The following is a 16,261-nucleotide window of genomic DNA, read 5'->3' as shown; positions in this document are numbered from 1 at the left end:
GTGACCAGGAACTAAACTGGAAAAGACTCACCTGCAAAATAAAAGGACAATGTGCGAAGCTAGTCGGTGCTCACCGGGCTCCTCTCTTTTTCAAAACACCTTCCTGGGTCAGAGGATCTCCCGCTATTAAGGGATCCTCTGATGCGCGGGGCAAAAACCTGAGTGGAGGATGCGGGCATCGATCCCGCTACCTCTCGCATGCTAAGCGAGCGCTCTACCATTTGAGCTAATCCCCCGCCTGCTGCCGGTTCTCTTCCCTTTGCCTTACAGGATGTTCTCGGCCGGTCGCTGACCCGGGGACTGTCCGTAGTTGAAGACGCTTATATAGCAGAGTACGGTGGTGTCATGGGCAAGATTTCTTACAGCAGGAGTATAATAATCACACGTTAGCAACAGTAATGCAAATTCCGCAACTAACCCACAAGAGCTGGGTCGGATACTGACTATGTACCGCACACGTGTTTTGGCGAACAGCTGCCGTGCTCCTGCAAATGCACAGCGGGCCTCCGAGTCAAACTTTCTCCCTATGGGATAATTGAATTAAAGGGAAGCTAAAAAGGTTGTACGAAGTCCTTCGAGCCGGAATCGAACCAGCGACCTAAGGATTGCCGCAACTCACACCACTACAGTCCTCCGCTCTACCAACTGAGCTATCGAAGGCTCCGCTGCTTTCGACCCCTGCCAGTTCCTCTCTAAGGCTTACCAAAGCCGCCTACTCTGACAAGATCTGAGGGACTCTGCGGAAAGCTACCCCCCACCCCGCCCCGCCGAGCTCCTCCACGTCGCACAGAACAAAGGAAGTTGGAAAGAGAAGTGCGAGCAAAGGACCCGCTTCCCAGCTCTGGACGTAGGAAATGGGCAATCCGCTTCCCTTCCATTTCCCTGCTTTTTACAAAACGAACAAAAAGCCCCGCACCTCCTCACCCGCCCTCCCCCTCCCCCACCCCCACCCCCGTGGCCTTTCTAGGATTGCGGACACTTTGAGATCCTGCCGGCAACCTCCGGCCGCTGGGCAGCATTTTCCCCTGCGACGGGGACGCCGCGTGCTCCGCAGCTGCAAGGCGCAGACCCGGTTTGCAAAGCCGGGGGTTTACTTTCGTTATTTGCCCTAATTTTCCCTTCGGTGTCTCGGGGGCTCCAATAAAATCCTACTGCTCTCCCGACGTGAAGGCCATTCATTCGGTCAGTTAACCACCGTTTTGTGAGGAACTGCTCGTTCTGGCTGGAGCCTGAGACCGCCGAACCACCGAGCTGCCGGCTGCGCGCAGGCGGCGCACCGGCGGGCAGCGCACAAACCCGGCGGTTCGCAACCGAAGCCTGGCCCTGAGCGAGACCGAGCCCACCCCGCCGCCCCTGCCCCTACCCCGTCACACCTTCGCGCCTCTTTCCAGGGGCCCGGAATCCCAGCCCCCACACCTCTGCCCACCAGAAGTTCCTGGGGCTTTGAGACAAACCTAATACCCGAGGCCCCCATGAAGCCTTGCTTCGTGGTCTGGCGGAGCGGGTGTGCGGGGACACCTGGCCCATTCCCCCCGCTCTGCGGCATGTGCCACCTGGAGTCACAGTGGTCAGGCGCCAATCCAGGTCGGGGGATGGTTTCGAGCCCATTCGCAGCTCGGACACTTTCTGGGTGCTCTCAGGCTGATCTTTAAATCCGACGTCTCTGATGTCACTGAGCACAGCACGGCTTTCACCCTGGAGCACCCCCCCCCCCGCCCCCCCAGTGCAAGAGGTTGACGTCTTCCCACCAATTTCTTGGTGTAACTTCATTCTGTTGCTGCAAATGCTACCATTGTGTTCGAGAGCATTAACTTGGGCAGTTTTCTTGGCTGGGTGTTTAGCGTGCTGGCTATCTTTCTTGAGGGGAGGGGATGCTGGGACACAGAAAATATTCAATTATGTTGAGTTTTCTGTTTTTAAGGAGAGATTCACATAACGTACAATTGGCCATTTTTAAGTATGAACAATTCAGTGGCACTTAGTGCATTTACAGTATGGTGCAAATGATCACTTCTCTCTAGTTCCCTCAATTTTTTTAATCACTCTAGAACAACACCCTGTACCCTTTAAGCATTCATTCCCCACCACTGCTTCCCCCATACCCAGGCAACCACTAATCTGCTTTTGCTCTATCGATTTGCCTATTCTGGAGATTCCATATAAAAGAAATAATAAAATATCTGACCCTTTGTATCTGGTTTCTTTCACTTGCCATAGTGTTTTTGAAACTCATCCACATTGTGTCATGTTCAGCACTTCCTCCCTTTTAATGGCTGAATAATATTCCATTGTATCAATATACCATTTTGTTTCTCCATGGGCATTTGGGCTATTTCCACATTTTGGCTTTCATGAATAAAAGTGCTATAAACATTTGTGTAGGAGTTTCTGTGTGGATATATGTATTTATCTTGGGTGTACACCCGGGAGTGGAGTTGTTGGATTTTATGGTAATTATATGTTTAGCTCTGAGGAACTGCCAGACTGTTTTGCACAATGGCTGAATCATTTTCCATCCCCACCAGCAATGTAGGAGGGTTCCAGTGTCTCCATATCCTTGCTGACATTCTTCTGTTTTTTATTATAGCCAATATTTCACCAAATTGAGCTCAATTATAAGAGTTTCCTATGTCATTAAAAATTCTTTGAAATCATCATTTAAATAGTCATTTCTCATTTTGGTATTGCCCCAGTTTACATCCAAATTTTACATTTACATCCAAATTTTAAACGCTACTACTACTACTACTACTACTACTACTACTACTACAATAAATGTTCTTGTACATAAATCTTTGTCCACATTTCTCTAGTCTCTAGAATATATTTTCAGGAGTTTGGAATTACTTGGTAAAGTGGAATTACTTGGTAAAATAGTATGAAACTTTTAAACCTTTTGATAAATATTACCAAATCATTTCCCAGAAACATTACAGTGATTTGTAGTACAGCATTCACTGAGTATATTATTACTTAAAAATCTCTGGCAAGGGGCACCTGGATGGCTCAGCGGGTTAAAGCCTCTGCCTTCAGCTCAGGTCATGATCTCAGGATCCTGGGATTGAGCCCCGCATCAGGCTCTATGCTCAGCAGGGAGACTGCTTTCCGCCCCCCTCCCTGCCGCCACTCTGCCTGCCTCTCTGCCTACTTGTGATCTCTAATAAATAAATAAAATCTTAAAAAAAAAACAACAACCAGCAACAGCAGTAACAACTTAAAAAAAATCTCTGGCAAAATTAAGTGGTAACTTACTTGAAATTTGCACTTTGCCAATGAAATGGACTTTCAGTCTATTGTTGATTTGCATTCTTAAATGAATTGTCTTCTACCCATATTTTTATTGTTGTGTTTAGGCTTTTCCTGATTTGTTAGAATTCTTTAACATTAAGAATGTATATGTGATAAGCTCAGTAAGGAAACAGAGGCCTTGATCAACACACCAACTAGACCTAACAGACATGTATGGAATCTTCCACCCAACAATAGCAGAACACACATTCTTTTCCTGCACACATGGACCATTCTCCCGGATGGCCCACATGTTGGGCTACAAAATAAATCTCAATAAACTTAAAAAGACTAAAAATCATACAAAGTATGTTTCATGTACACTACAGACTTGGGGTCTAGCACTCTGTCATTGTAGGTTCACTGATGTTGACAGTGGCAGGCTACGTAGTGTAGGGGGCAAGCTGTCTGTACTTGTTGCTTAATTTTGATGTGAACCTAAACTTCTAAATAAGTCTATTAAAATTATAACCGGTGTGCTAACATAATAAAAAAAATATATATACCAAGGCACATCCAACAATGTGTCTGAATTCAATGTTTTTTTTTTTGTTTTTTGTTTTTTAAAGATTTTATTTATTTATTTGACAGACAGAGATCACAAGCAGGCAGAGAGGCAGGCAGAGGGAGAGAGAAGGGGAAGCAGGCTCCCCGCTGAGCAGAGAGCCCGATGCGGGGCTCGATCCCAGGACTCTGAGATCATGACCCGAGCCGAAGGCAGCGGCTTAACCCACTGAGCCACCCAGGCGCCCCTCAATGTTTTTATTAATAGGAAAATTATTGAATATTCAACCAGTATTCAATCATAACCTGAATGGTGGGAGCTCCCCCGATGCTGTCCCCAGATTCCTTCTTATACTTCAAGTTTGGGGCACTGAGACTGCCTAGAAAAATGGAATACCACATAGGGAAAAGGGAGCCTTCATCCCCTCAAGCCCTTTAGGGAGAAGAGTATGTAGAAAAGGACAGATCAGTCTAAGTGTTCACTTAAACACAATGCCCTTTAGGAGAGAGGACTAAAATGCTCAGAGGCCAGACTACCATTGAAATTTCTGTGTAATTGTCAACTGGGTCCTTCTGGAATAGGGCAGGGCAGGCATTCCCTTTCTCCGTGGGAAACCCTCCACCGCAAGGGTGATGGCATTTGAGAATGGACAGGCAATGCTGCAGCGGAGTCTAGCCACGCTACCTGTTCCTAGTGAGCAGACCACCCATCAGGCTGGAGCTGTAGACTCGGTTCAAACCCAGAAACATGCTTTAAGACTTTTGGAAAGAAGTCTTTCAAATGAGTCATGTGCTATAATTTGGAGGCCCACACAAGAGTTGGTCATAACGCAAGTTGGTAAGAGATAACCATATTCAAACTGCCCCTTTTCCTGGCATGTTATCTGTGGAACTCCAGCTGTGTGAAAAGTAAAGTTATAGTGTCGAGATGTGACCCTCCAAGGTGTCAGGTTGCTTCTGTTCCTCCAAGAACACCAACCGTCATGGTGTGAGAGCCCACCTGTAGGCACGGGTCTACTCTCCTAGTCCACACTGGCTTTACTTAGATTCCTGTGCTTTGATGGGTCTGCAAAATGTGAAACGTCTGGGGGTCTGGTTTAGCTATAATGGGCAGCAGGTGCAAGGCTGGAACTACTTCTCTGACCCAGGTAAGAATTCTGGACAATTCCAGTATCAGGTCCAACAACTGTGTTTATCAAATAAAGTCAACTAAGGTGTTGGTGTCCCCACAAGAGGCTGTGGAGACCCAGGCTAACCTATGTTGATTAACAGTAGCATCCCAGGATTCTGGGTCAGAAACTGAATGAACCCACCCAAGTCAACCCAGCACGCACACCAGAAGCCAGTGCACACTGTAGGCAATGTTCTTGGAACTGCTGGATCGTAGCAGTCCGGCGGCCTTGGTGATTCAATGTCATGAGGACAGGGTCATCATTTTACCCGTCCTGTGCTGTTGTCAACCCAGGTTCACACCAGCCCCTTCTTCAGTTTGCCTTGAATACAGGCCAGCTACAAGGATTCACACTGTTCTTAAGAACTGACTCAGTTTGCTTGATCAGGGAGGAAGTGAGGTCTTGGGACCCTTGGACAGTCCTGCCTAGCAGTCCTAGACCTCAGTTGCTAGGTGGGATTTTTCTTTTTCTTCTGGGAAAAGCGGTCATGGTTATCTGCCACTAGAGGAGCAGCGCTCTTGCCCATTGTGGGCTGCTTAACTCTCAAGAAGTAACATCGTTCTGTCCTAACAAGGAAAGGGAACACAGATGTGAGACTCTACTCACTTTGTGTCAGGACTTTTCTACGCTTACTACTTTATCATCTTGCCTTTCGGGAGTCAAGGCGGGGTTTCAGTGACAAGTGAACGGGAAAGCGGGAGCTGGCCATCACTGCGCTGTCCTCACAGTCTCCTGGTGGACGCAGGAACCAGCCCGTGGGAGCTGGAGTGGGCAATGTGCTCTAGTACTGTTTAGATCTGAAACATTCAAGGAAGGAAACTTGAGGTGAGAGCGGACAGACTCTTTAGCTGACTTGAGTCTCAAGTCAAACACAAAAAGGGATTTTGGTGAGAGACCCTTGATTCACGTGTCTCTTGGAGTCCTAAATCCTTCACTCATTGCCTTATAAAAACCAGTAAGTTAAGGTCCTGGTAAGGAAGAGGACGCCACCGATCATAGACCAAGAATTCCCCGGGAGATTCCCCCTGCTTTTCCCAGCTTAAAACACTCAAGCTATCAAGGCAAATCTTGGGACACCAATCACAGTGACAAGTGAGACAAGATGATCAGAGGAGCAAAAGGAGTGTCTGGAATCCTCAAAAGGCCAAAGTTTAGAACGCTGGGTGAGCGCTTTCCCCGTCAGAAGGTTGACTGCAGCCACTGGTGACAAGCCCCAGGAGGCGGGTGGCCCCAGGAGGCGGGTGGCCACAGGAGACGTGCGCGGGGCCGGCAGGTTGTTTTCCTGTTCACAACTATGGGAATTCCTATATGAGGATGCAGAAAGGAAAGCTAGAAATCAAATCTGTGTCCTTTATTCCACCTAGGAGCATACTGAGGAGCCGTATGCTGAACCCTGTCTCAACAGGCTGCTGGAAGGTTCACTGGGCCCGAGGCACACAACTACTTGGGCTTTGCTCTCCAGACAGATGGTAGGGGTGGGCAACGGGGAACAGCTGAACCCTGAGGCAGAGTCCCCTAACCCTGAAGGGGAGTGGAGAGAAAAGAAGTAGGACCACGACGGAGGGGGCAGTGAGAGGCCTTTCCGCCCAGCCCTCATATCCAGTGACAGGCATGACCGAGCTGTGGGCCGAGGTGAAGCTACTGTTGCCCACTGTGGTGCAACATTCTTCCAGAGGCCTCTTTCCTTGTCCCACTGTGGCTAAAGTCTGGGAGCAGGAATCCTTCATCAGAAGAACGCAGCTGTCACTCAGTGGAATCCCACCGTTCTGGAGATGAGCTGTCTGGGGCTTTGGGAATATGATGGAAGGAAGTGGAGAGCAGGAGAAGAGAGGGGGCGACAGAGGTTAGGAGCCCAAGGATGGAGGCCGGGAGCTACATGCAAGAGGGCCAGACAAGTGTTCAGTGGGATCGGGGAGAAGAGTCTGGGGGATCTCTGGGCTCAGTCCCCACTGAAGACAGAGGAACCGGTGCAGAGGCCACCAGCCACTCCCTAGGAGACAGAACTCAGGCACCAAGTGAAAAAGACTCCTATGCAGAACTGCCACCCTCTCCTCTCCCTGCCAGCAGTCTCAAACGGCCTGTCCCAGACAGTGCTGGGGGCCAAGGAGGCAGGGCCTATTGCTGGGAGATCATGGCAAGTGCCCAGTCCAAGAAAGCCATGGTGATGTCCTGTAGGCGGAGCCAGACCCAGAGGGCAGCCTCACTGAGCTGTGTCTTCACGCAATTCCAGGTCACTTCACCTCTGGGAGGAAAGCAGAATATGTGTGGGTGTGGGGAAGCAGGGCTGTGTCGAATCACAGGGTTGCACCTCTGTCCCAGAGTGGCCAAGGGATGTGCAAGGGGCAGGGCAGGGTAAGGTGAGAGACAGAGCAGAAAGCCTCATCCCTGGGGAGAGGGCGTGGGGCTCTAGATGATGGTCTCACCTGCACGCCTCATGGCAGTGCTCCTGGGCCCGGGCCAGGGCCTCCAACAGTATGAGCCACCATGGCAGCAGCACATTCTGGTAAAGAAGCAGGAGCAGCTCCCTCAGAGACTGGAGCAGCTGGATAAGGGGATCGGGGAGCTGGATCTGTAGTTGGGAGCACAGTGGAGGGGTCAGAGCGCTGGGAGAATGCATCCTGGCCCTGAGGACCCACTCCATGTGGGGATGCACCTTCCAGCTCCTGGGAAGACCAACATTTCCCTGACCTCCCTGTCTCTGGCTTACCCTCTGGGAGAGGCTGGTGAGGCTGTCACCAAACCAGGCAAGGTAGGAGGCACAATGGGCAGAAAGAAAGCTGACTGTGGCATTGGTGTGGGTCCAGGCCAGCTGCAAACCGGGCCTCACCACGGTCAGAAGGTAGGAGCCCCAAGCCGGCAATGTCTCCTCTAGCCAGCTGTAGAAGATGGGGGGTTGGGGAGAAAGCAAGGCTGAGTTTGCTCAGATGACTCGGCTCTCCAAGAAGAGCTGCAGGGGGGGAGGGAGGCCTTGGGAAGGGAAAACCGTAATTATTTCCCACTGATGTCGTCACCACCCTAAACACCAGGCCCTGTCCCTCCCACCCTTCTCCCCTCCCCAGGAGCTCACCTGTAGCCCCGCAGGCTGTAGGAGTAGACCCTGGCACACACTTGCTGGCCAGCAGGCAAGAAGCCAGATGATCGAAGCAACCGACCAGAAAGGGAGGCTGAGTAAAGGGGGCTTCTGGTGAGCTGGGAGTGAGGGGGGCAGGGCGTGGGGAGACAGACCCTGCAAGGCCCCAGGGCAGGCCCAGTGAGAGAAGGAGCAGAACTCAAGTGCTCCCAGGGCTGCAGAGCTGGCTCGGGGCTGCTTGGGAGGGAGGCAGGTCTGGGGCGCTGAGCCCATTTCTCCTCCTGGGCCTGGTGAACAGGAGGGAGGCAGCCAGGGAGTGGCAGGAGGCCTTGGGTCGGAGGGTCTGCCCATCTACTTGCCAGCCGTGATCCTAAGCTAACTGCTAAATCTGACCCTCAATTTCCTCAGGGGTTAAAACGGAGACAGCACTTACTCAAATGAGAACATGAAGACACAGACATTTCTACCCAGCAAAGCAACAGCACAAGCTGAAGGTGTGGACAGAAAAGCCTGTCTTCTGTACTATCAGGGCAAAGCTACGTGCTAGGGCCAGTGGGTGCCTTGCCTGGCTCTGGGCCTCACCCTCATGCTCTCTCCCTTGCCTGCCGATTCTTGCTTACCCTGGAAAGAGTTGTGTGACCGGAAGTCATGGCACAGGAAACCTATGACAAAGATCAGCACCAACAGGAGGAGCCGTGTCCAAGGCAGCCGGTAGCCCCGTGCCTGCTGCAAGAGGCCCTACGAGAGTGGGGGTGGGGAGCAGAGGTCAGAGGGCGGGGATCTGGCCCTCACATGATCCTGGAGGCAGGGCGGGCTCCCAGGGCGGGTGGGGGGCGCTGAGACAGAGGCATGGGCCTGTGTGAGGCCGGGGAGGGCTGGGGCCAGCACCTTGCAGGCCGCGTCACAGGTGGCGGCCTCCTGACTGTTGCCACCGCCCTTCCTTAGCAGCTCCTGGTTCGTAAGCTTGAAGAACTGAATGGTTTCCTGCAAAGACCTCTGCGTCTGTAGGATAAGAAAGTCTGTGTTGAGAGGGTAACATTTGGTCTGTAAGGGGACTCTGAGCGTCCACCCTGGACCTCTGTCCATGCCAAATGCACAAATACAGTGTCTTCTCAGCAAAGGGAGGGCAGTGGTCGAGGGGTACGAACCCAGAACCCAGAAGAGGCTCAGCCTACCATGTCCTCCCAGCTCCTCACCTTTTTGGGAATCCGCTCCCACGACCTGAGCAGGTGCTCCAACAGCAGGCTACAGGGAAAGCACAACCCCTTCCAGTCAGGGGGCCCACTCGACCCCTCCCATCCTCCGGTCCCCCAACAGGCCCTGGCTCCTTCACTTCCCTCCCACAGTGAGCAGCTTCCTAGAGGCCACCCCAGCCATGTTCCCAATTTGAGAGGCACAAACCCGAGGGACAGCGACCAATGTTCCCCTTGTGGTTCTAGGCCAGGGACAGGCTGGGAAGCATGGATTAAGGCTTCTCTATGGATCAGAGGTGGGCAGCCCCCCAACCCCACCTGCCTGGACTGTGACAAGTGCTTGGGGTACAGCTGCCTCCAGACACTGGCGCTGAGGGGGTCCACCGTCAGGCACTCGGTCAGGCTGCTCAGGAGCTGCACAGGGGACAGGAGAGACTGCTGGGGCCCGGGGCTGCTGGAGGAGGAGAGCACCACCCATGCAACATGCCCATCCTAAAGGATGGGGAAATCCTGCCAAGACCCCAGAAATCTCTGAGAGGCTGCAAGGGGGAGGCTGCAGCTCCCAAGCTGGAGCCTGAGCTCGAAGGTCACCCACTGAACAAGAGGCAGGACATCACAGACCAGCCACACCTGAACGTTGAGTCCTTTTCAGTTCGGTCCTTGTGAGGGTGGCGCACGAGGGAGAGGGGCGGGTGGCTGTCGGGAGTGAACTAAGGGGAGGCCCAGGAAAGAGGTTCTGCGAAGGCAAGGCCCCTGTCAGCCCGTACGGACCTCTGCAGCGGCCTCCTGTCATTTCCTCACCTCTTTCTTCATCTCAGGAGGGCAGCTAGGGGTGGCTCTGGACAGGAAGGAGGGGAAGTACGTATGCAGGGTGGATTCCGGCTTCGCCCCAAATGCCAGCACCTTCAGTCGGGGGTAGAGCTGACAGAGCTGCTCCTGCAGGCTGGGGTGGGGGTGGGGAGGAGAGCCAGGCACAGGCTCTAAATGGAGCTACGTGATGTGTCCCGCTGCCTGCCCGAATCTCTGCCCTGCCTGTGGGAGGGGAGTCGCTAAGGGCCTTATAATGGCTCAGAGTCTTTTTAGACTCAGCGACTCCTTGGAACATCTGTTGGAAGTCATGGATCTTCTCCCCAGGAAAATGCCCATATGTCAATCACACTTGAGGGTCCTTATAATTTTAGGGGGTTCACCGATCCCTCGAACTTGCAGGTTGAGAATCTCCAATTTGGGGTAGTTGGAGAAGAAGGGACAGGAAATATCCTGCCTGCTCCCGACCTGCTGCTGGAGCCCTCACAGCAGGTATGCCCCAGGGCAGTCCTACCTGGGCGTCAGGGAGTTGTTGGGCATGTAGGCAAAGTCCAGAAGTGGGAAGAAGTCCTTGGGGCCAATCATGCCGAAGCCCTTGGTGAGGTTGGGGTGCATCCTATCGGGGAAATGAAGAAACAGACTTGCTGGAGACTACCAGGCAGGCTGTGATCCCAGCGGAGACCAACATCTAGGAAAATGGGCATGAAATCAGCCCTACCCCCTATCCCTTAGTGGTTTCCTCCCTTTCCTTCCACAACATCATGTTCTGATTGGGAGGCGCTGGTCTTGGCTTCCTCACATCTATGGACACCAGGATCGCAGCACCCCATTTTGCTCCAATGGTTACTCTGGACACCATGGGCCTTCCTGGCGGACGTCAACCCCCTTCTCCCCAACCTGCCAATTACTCACAGGAGCAGCCGATCCAGGTATGCGATGGCGAAGGGAGACAGAGACTTGATGCCCAGCACAGGCAGCATGATCCCTAGCCACACTGAGGAGACAAAGGTCAGGGAGGAAGCCTCATGCCTGGGCCCATTGGGGAGGTTAAAGAGGACCTTCCTGCCTCCAAGACCATCCCCCTTTCTTCCCCACTTCTTTGTTACCTTTCAGTCCTTCCGGGAGGTTGGTAAAACCTGCCTGACCCATGGCCCACATGATGGTCAGACACTTCGCAGGTCGGCTCTGGTGAGACCTTAGCAGTTCCAGGAACTGAGGAGACCAGTGGGAAAGGCAGGCTGCAATAGGGCAAAGCAACAGGAGCACCCCCAAAGCCAGGCAGGAAGAGATGTCGAAAGGGAGAGAAGAGACAGGCCACAGGGCATCGCCCCGCTAGAGTAGTACAGGGTGGCAATTCCAAGCGTGCATTCTGGCACCAGGCTGTGGCCTTTACTCATACTTGCCACTTACTAGTTCGCTAACTAAGGAAGTCACGGAACCCCACTGTGGGTCAATTTTCTCATCTATAAGATAGGAGCAACAGTGGTACCTATGTCATATGAATATAAAGCTGCCCCAGACTACGTACTAGCAGAGTTAGCCACCATTACCAGTCTCACAGCATCTTCCACGATCCCTTAGTTAGCCCAACAGTGTAGATTCGCCCAACCTCCCCAGTCCTAGCCCCTTTGGCGTCCCCACCCTCCCCACCCCCTGCCCTGAGCTCACCTTGCCCAGGTTCATGGTGGCAATCTTGGGCCTGTCTTGCAGAACGGCCTGGATACATATGCGGTAACCATGTAGTGACTCCCCTGGAGAGACAGCTGTTCTCAGACCTACGTACATTACTCGGTATCTCAAACCCAAGATCTCCCTTCGAGCAGCTGTGAGCCCAGGACCCAGAACCAGCAACTCCTAATTTCTTTCTCTCTTTCCAAAAGAGTATTGAGATTAGCACATTTCTTTGCTGGAAATAGAACCACCCAGCCAATCTGGAAGTAGGAAAAAGGGAGTTGTAGGTTCCTCATATGGGACAGGGCTATCCCTCAAGGGGGCTCCCCTCTCACCTGGTGTCTTATCCAGCTCCTGCAGCATTGTGAACAGACAGTGGTCAAAAAAGAGCTCCAGAGACCCTGCTGCCTTGGCCAGTAGTCCTCGGATGACTCCACGCAGCTCGCGGCTTACCAGGCTGTAGGGGTAATCTGGGGCCGAAAGGCCTCCACATGAGTGCTAGGACCAGAAGCCTCGGCCCGCTGAGGGTTCTGCTGCACTCCGAGAACAGTGAGTGCGCGCAGAGGTCCCTGCACTAGGCTGGCATCCTCCCTATTCCCATGAGGCCCACTTTTATAGCCACGATGACCTGCGAAGAGCTTAAATCATGCACATAAATGAGGACCAAGTGGGGGGCGCTGGGCTCTGTTACTGATTAATGGGCTTACACACAGCCCTTTCAGGATTTTCTTGAACTTGTCTCATTTTAGGGAGTTGGAAGAACTAACCGTGAGTATGCTGGCTTAGTGTGGGTTCACTTAGAGGTGCTTGGAGCTTGTAGTTGAGATAGCTGGCCAGGTCCTTCAACCACACGGATGGGTTCCCACAGAACACGCTCTGGCTCTTGTCCAGTTCCTTCTGCAGAGCTGCTATGTCCAGCTGCCAGGGATACAGGCCGCCCCCCCGTGGTAAGTTATGAGAGAGTAGAGGGAAACAGGGCAGAGGTGGGAAAATGGTTGAATTAGGTGAAGGTAGAAGAACAAGGGATTTCTACTTTTATTTATTTGAGAGAGAGAGAGAGCGCTTGCGCATGAGCTGAGTAAGTGCAGAGGAAGCAGACTCTCTGCTGAGCAGGGAGCCCCGCTGTGGGGCTCGATCCCAGGACTCTGAGATCATGGCCTGAGCTGAAGGCAGACACTCAACTGACTGAGCCACCCAGGTGCCCCGGGATTTCTACTTTTAAATGTTAAGTATATGGAATGCCACAGTATCGCTGCATGCAGATACTGAGAAAACATAGCACAGCTGGAATTACTGATCTCAAGGCCCAATTCTCTTAAGCCCTTCACATGTTCGAGGGGACCAGATGGAAAACGAAAGATCGCTGCTTCCACTGGGCAAGGAACCACAGCTGTTTCTTGACCCCCTCCCTGGTATCCCTGAGTCTTCAAGGCTCTCCTGGCACTAACCTAGGTTTCCCTATAAACTTATTTCCTTATCTATCTTAAATGCAAACATTCTATCCCTTGGGGTTTCTGCCCATTCCTGAACGCCTCCTCCCAATCAATAGCTTCCCAAATTCCACAGGTCCCTCAGCAGCCTTCCTCCCCATCCTGGTCCTTTCATCTTTTCTATACCTCATGTCCCTGTCGTCGCCCCACTTCAAGTCTAGGTACACTCACAGCTTTCAGTGCCTCTTCCAGGCTGCGGAAGCGACTCTGCTTCTGGTTTTGGTTGGTGAGGGTTGCCACCTTCTTAGTCTGCTTCTTGTTCCCTGGTTTCTTAGGCTCCACAGCAGGGGGTGGAACTTGCTCCTTATTCTGCCGTTTCAGGATTCTCTCAAAGCCCCGCTCGTAAAGGGTGCTTGTCGTCTGGATTGGAGCTGGGGTAATGACAGGCAGACAAAAGGTCATGAGGGCCTCACAGGAACAGCAGTTCCTTCCCGCACATTGTCACCCAATTCCTTTTCCGCGAGGAACCTGCCTCAACCCCCCCCCCAACTTTTTTTTTTTTTTTTTTTTTTTACAGATTTTACTTATTTGACAGAGACAGACAGAGAGAGAGAGAGAGAGAGAGAGAGAGAGGACACAAGCAGGGGGAGTGGGAGAGGGAGAAGCAGGCTTCCCGCTGAGCAGGGAGCCCAGTGGGGCTTGATCTCAGGACTCTGGAATCATGACCTGAGCTGAAGGCAGATGCTTAATGACAGTCACCCAAACACCCATCAAAACCCCTTCTTGCTGTCATGCTTAAGGAGCAGGCTGAGGAGCTTCTTTGAGTCATGGCAGCTCTTGAGTTTACAGGCTCTTTCACAGACGTGAGGCATTTCTTTATTAGATAAACCAGAGTACGTGGGAACTATGGAGGAGTTGGATACAGACGGCTGGCTTCCTCCGTTAGTGGCTACCAGTCCGGGAGGTCAGCTTTTCCATCTGGGTTCCAATGTGACAACTGTCTAAGCAACAAGTGGCAAGCTTGCGCCACTCCTCCAGGAGACTTGGGGAAACAGGCAACACGGACAATGCTCGGTGGCTGTCCCGAATGAGGCCGCCCGACGGTCAGCCTCCACCCCGCGACACTGCTGGTTACTCAAGGAGGCGGCACGGCACCGTGTACAACGAAGATGCCTGTCCCCAGCTCTCAGCCGCCTGCCCAGGGAGCCAAGGCTAGGGCCGGGAGCAGCTGGTAGAGTGTGTGTGCAGACCGCAGTCCTGGTCCCCTCTGACATGTGATCCCGGGGACGGCATCTAACTCCACTGGGCCTCAGTTTACTCATCTGCGAGGCGAAGACAGCTCCCTCTCAGCGCTGTCTACCTCCTGTGAGGCTCAACAGGCAACGCGCGGTAGCTGACCGGGGGAGTCCCGATTGGTAGGAGAGCCCAGGGGCTCGGGTGGCCGCTCGCTACCTCGCCGAAGGGACAGGCCCGGGGCCGAGTGGCGGCGCGGGCGGGCGGTCGGCCGGGTGGGTACTCACGGGTCAGGTCGTATTTCCACACACCGTTCGCCTCCCCGAGAGCCCGGCGGTCCCCTCCGCAGCTTCTACCACTGCCGCCGGCCCCGGGCCGCCGCCCCTTCTTCACCACCTCCCAGCGCCCCCCACCAGCCGCCTTGGCTGCCATGGCTCCGACCCTCCCGCCACTGCCACCTCCCTGGGCTTTCCCGTCCGGCGCGGAGGCGCCGCGCTCTGCCACGTCTCCTCGTAGGCCCTCGCGGCGCGCGGCGCCGACCGCAAGGCAATCTGGGACTTGTAGTCTTGCGTTTTCGGCAGGTTATCCCTAGCGAGGGATTGGGCAGGGACTCGGGTCTCCTTCCTAGCAAAAGGGATCCAGGCAAAGATGTTGAGATGATAGTCTATTGCATTCAGAAACTCTTTCTTGAGCACCTACTGTGTGAAGGCCACTGCACTGGGTGACTCGAAAATTTAACCGTTTTGGGTTTTCTTTCCTTTCTAGTGGTGCTCAAAAGATGGAATGGAAAGTTCCCCTTCCCTCTGGGGAGAGTTTGAAGATTAAATGCTTTCGTCCTTCTAGGAAAGCGCTAGCTTCTTTGTTGCTAGTGGTTAAACTTCACGTTATTGGGCTATAAAAATCTAGTGTGGAAAAACAAGGAAGAGGACGGAACTTAAGGGAGGGGGCAGTGTTTGGAGGGCAGGAAATGAGGAGAGTGGAGACCACTTCTGGTAGGAGAAAAAAGTCTGGGGTTCTGGGACAGCCAGGGCTGTTTCCCCTTCCAAGTAATGGGAAAGACTGGCTCCGATTTCCACCACAAGAGGCAGTCCCAAGTCCCAAATGTGGCAGGGAATAATCAAGGGCCCCTGACCTGAGGAACTAGTCTATCAGGTTAGTGCTGACATCCACTATCCCTGGAGGGCCTTCTGCCATGCTTGTAGTACCCAGTGGGACCTCAACATTTAAAGCATTCCAGCAGAGGAGGATGAGGGGAGGAGAAATGAAAGTAGTTTATTACAATTAAGGAAATGTGTTGGGGTGCCTGGGTGGTGCAGTGGGTTAAAGCCTCTGCTTTCAGCTCTGGTCAAGGTCCCGGGATCCTGGGATCGAGCCCCCACATCCGGCTCTCTGCTCGGCAGGGAGCCTGTCCCCCCCGCCACCCCGCCTCCCCGCCTGCCTCTCTGCCTATTTGTGATCTCTGTGCAATGGATAAATAAAGTCTTAAAAAAAAAAAAAAAAAAGGAAATGTGTTATTTCATGTATGCTCCTACATCTGAGAATGAGATTCCTATCTACCATACTGAGGTGCAAACCAGGCAAGCCCTTATAGTTAGAGCGAATAGAGTCCAAATTACTGCGGACGAACAGCTTGAGGACTGAGGAGTTCCTTAGGAAAGAGATTAGAGAAAACTTCCTAAAAGAGGTGGCCTTTGAAATGCGGAATGGGAGAATTTTTTCTGGTTGGGGGATCAGGACAGGTAAGGAGAATTGGCCAGTTGAATGGATTTGTTGATTTAAGCAAAGGCCTAGAGATAGGACAAGACAGGGCAAACCTGGGAAGTAGTTCAGCGTGGTGATGCTTGATGGGATTTGGGAGGTGAAGAAGGTTGGAAAGGGTGTGGTCTGTGATAA

At 52.7% G+C, this 16,261-nt stretch overlaps 1 protein-coding gene and 2 non-coding genes across 6 annotated transcripts; all 3 read right to left on the bottom strand.

Moving 5' to 3' along the window:
- Positions 1-163: 163 nt before the first annotated feature.
- On the bottom strand, positions 164-236 carry TRNAA-AGC. The gene has a single exon. It is a non-coding gene; the product is annotated as a tRNA-Ala (tRNA).
- A 334-nt stretch (positions 237-570) lies between these two features.
- Positions 571-660, bottom strand: TRNAY-GUA. Its single transcript is given in 2 exon segments — positions 571-606; positions 624-660. It is a non-coding gene; the product is annotated as a tRNA-Tyr (tRNA).
- Positions 661-6,300: 5,640 nt separating this feature from the next.
- Positions 6,301-14,804, bottom strand: LOC111158464 (transmembrane protein 214). Of its 4 annotated transcripts, none has more exons than XM_022520490.1 (17): positions 14,656-14,804; positions 13,367-13,566; positions 12,473-12,623; positions 12,041-12,175; positions 11,703-11,785; positions 11,141-11,246; positions 10,947-11,028; positions 10,549-10,650; positions 10,029-10,170; positions 9,550-9,641; positions 9,231-9,279; positions 8,923-9,036; positions 8,655-8,772; positions 8,032-8,128; positions 7,672-7,840; positions 7,388-7,533; positions 6,301-7,206 (listed from the first exon to the last, which is right to left on the bottom strand). In XM_022520490.1, the coding sequence occupies exons 1-17, from the start codon at positions 14,798-14,800 to the stop codon at positions 7,080-7,082; spliced, it is 2,058 nt and encodes a 685-aa protein (XP_022376198.1). In that variant the 5' UTR covers positions 14,801-14,804; the 3' UTR covers positions 6,301-7,079. The 4 variants fall into 4 exon arrangements, with proteins under 4 accessions (XP_022376198.1, XP_022376201.1, XP_022376199.1 ...); XM_022520493.1 differs by having other exon boundaries at positions 7,388-7,464; XM_022520491.1 differs by having other exon boundaries at positions 7,388-7,540; positions 7,673-7,840.
- Positions 14,805-16,261: the final 1,457 nt, after the last annotated feature.

The sequence above is a fragment of the Enhydra lutris genome, unplaced genomic scaffold (assembly GCF_002288905.1).
Source record: "Enhydra lutris kenyoni isolate GAN:26980312 unplaced genomic scaffold, ASM228890v2 scaffoldscaffold59, whole genome shotgun sequence".
In the NCBI taxonomy this organism is placed as follows: Eukaryota; Metazoa; Chordata; class Mammalia; order Carnivora; family Mustelidae; genus Enhydra; species Enhydra lutris.
Note: the sequence above shows the minus strand (reverse complement) of the source record. Positions and strands in the feature narration are given on the sequence as shown.

What these genes read in the sequence shown, in the direction of transcription:
- LOC111158464 (XM_022520491.1), bottom strand. Translation starts at nt 14,800, where the DNA reads ATGGCAGCCAAGGCGGCTGGTGGGGGGCGCTGGGAGGTGGTGAAGAAG. An exon ending in GTCACACAACTCTTTCCAGG is followed by an intron (nt 8,129 to 8,654) that starts GTAAGCAAGAAT and finishes CCCTTTACTCAG; the next exon opens with CCTCCCTTTCTGGTCGGTTG. An exon ending in TACAGCCTGCGGGGCTACAG is followed by an intron (nt 7,841 to 8,031) that starts GTGAGCTCCTGG and finishes CATCTTCTACAG; the next exon opens with CTGGCTAGAGGAGACATTGC.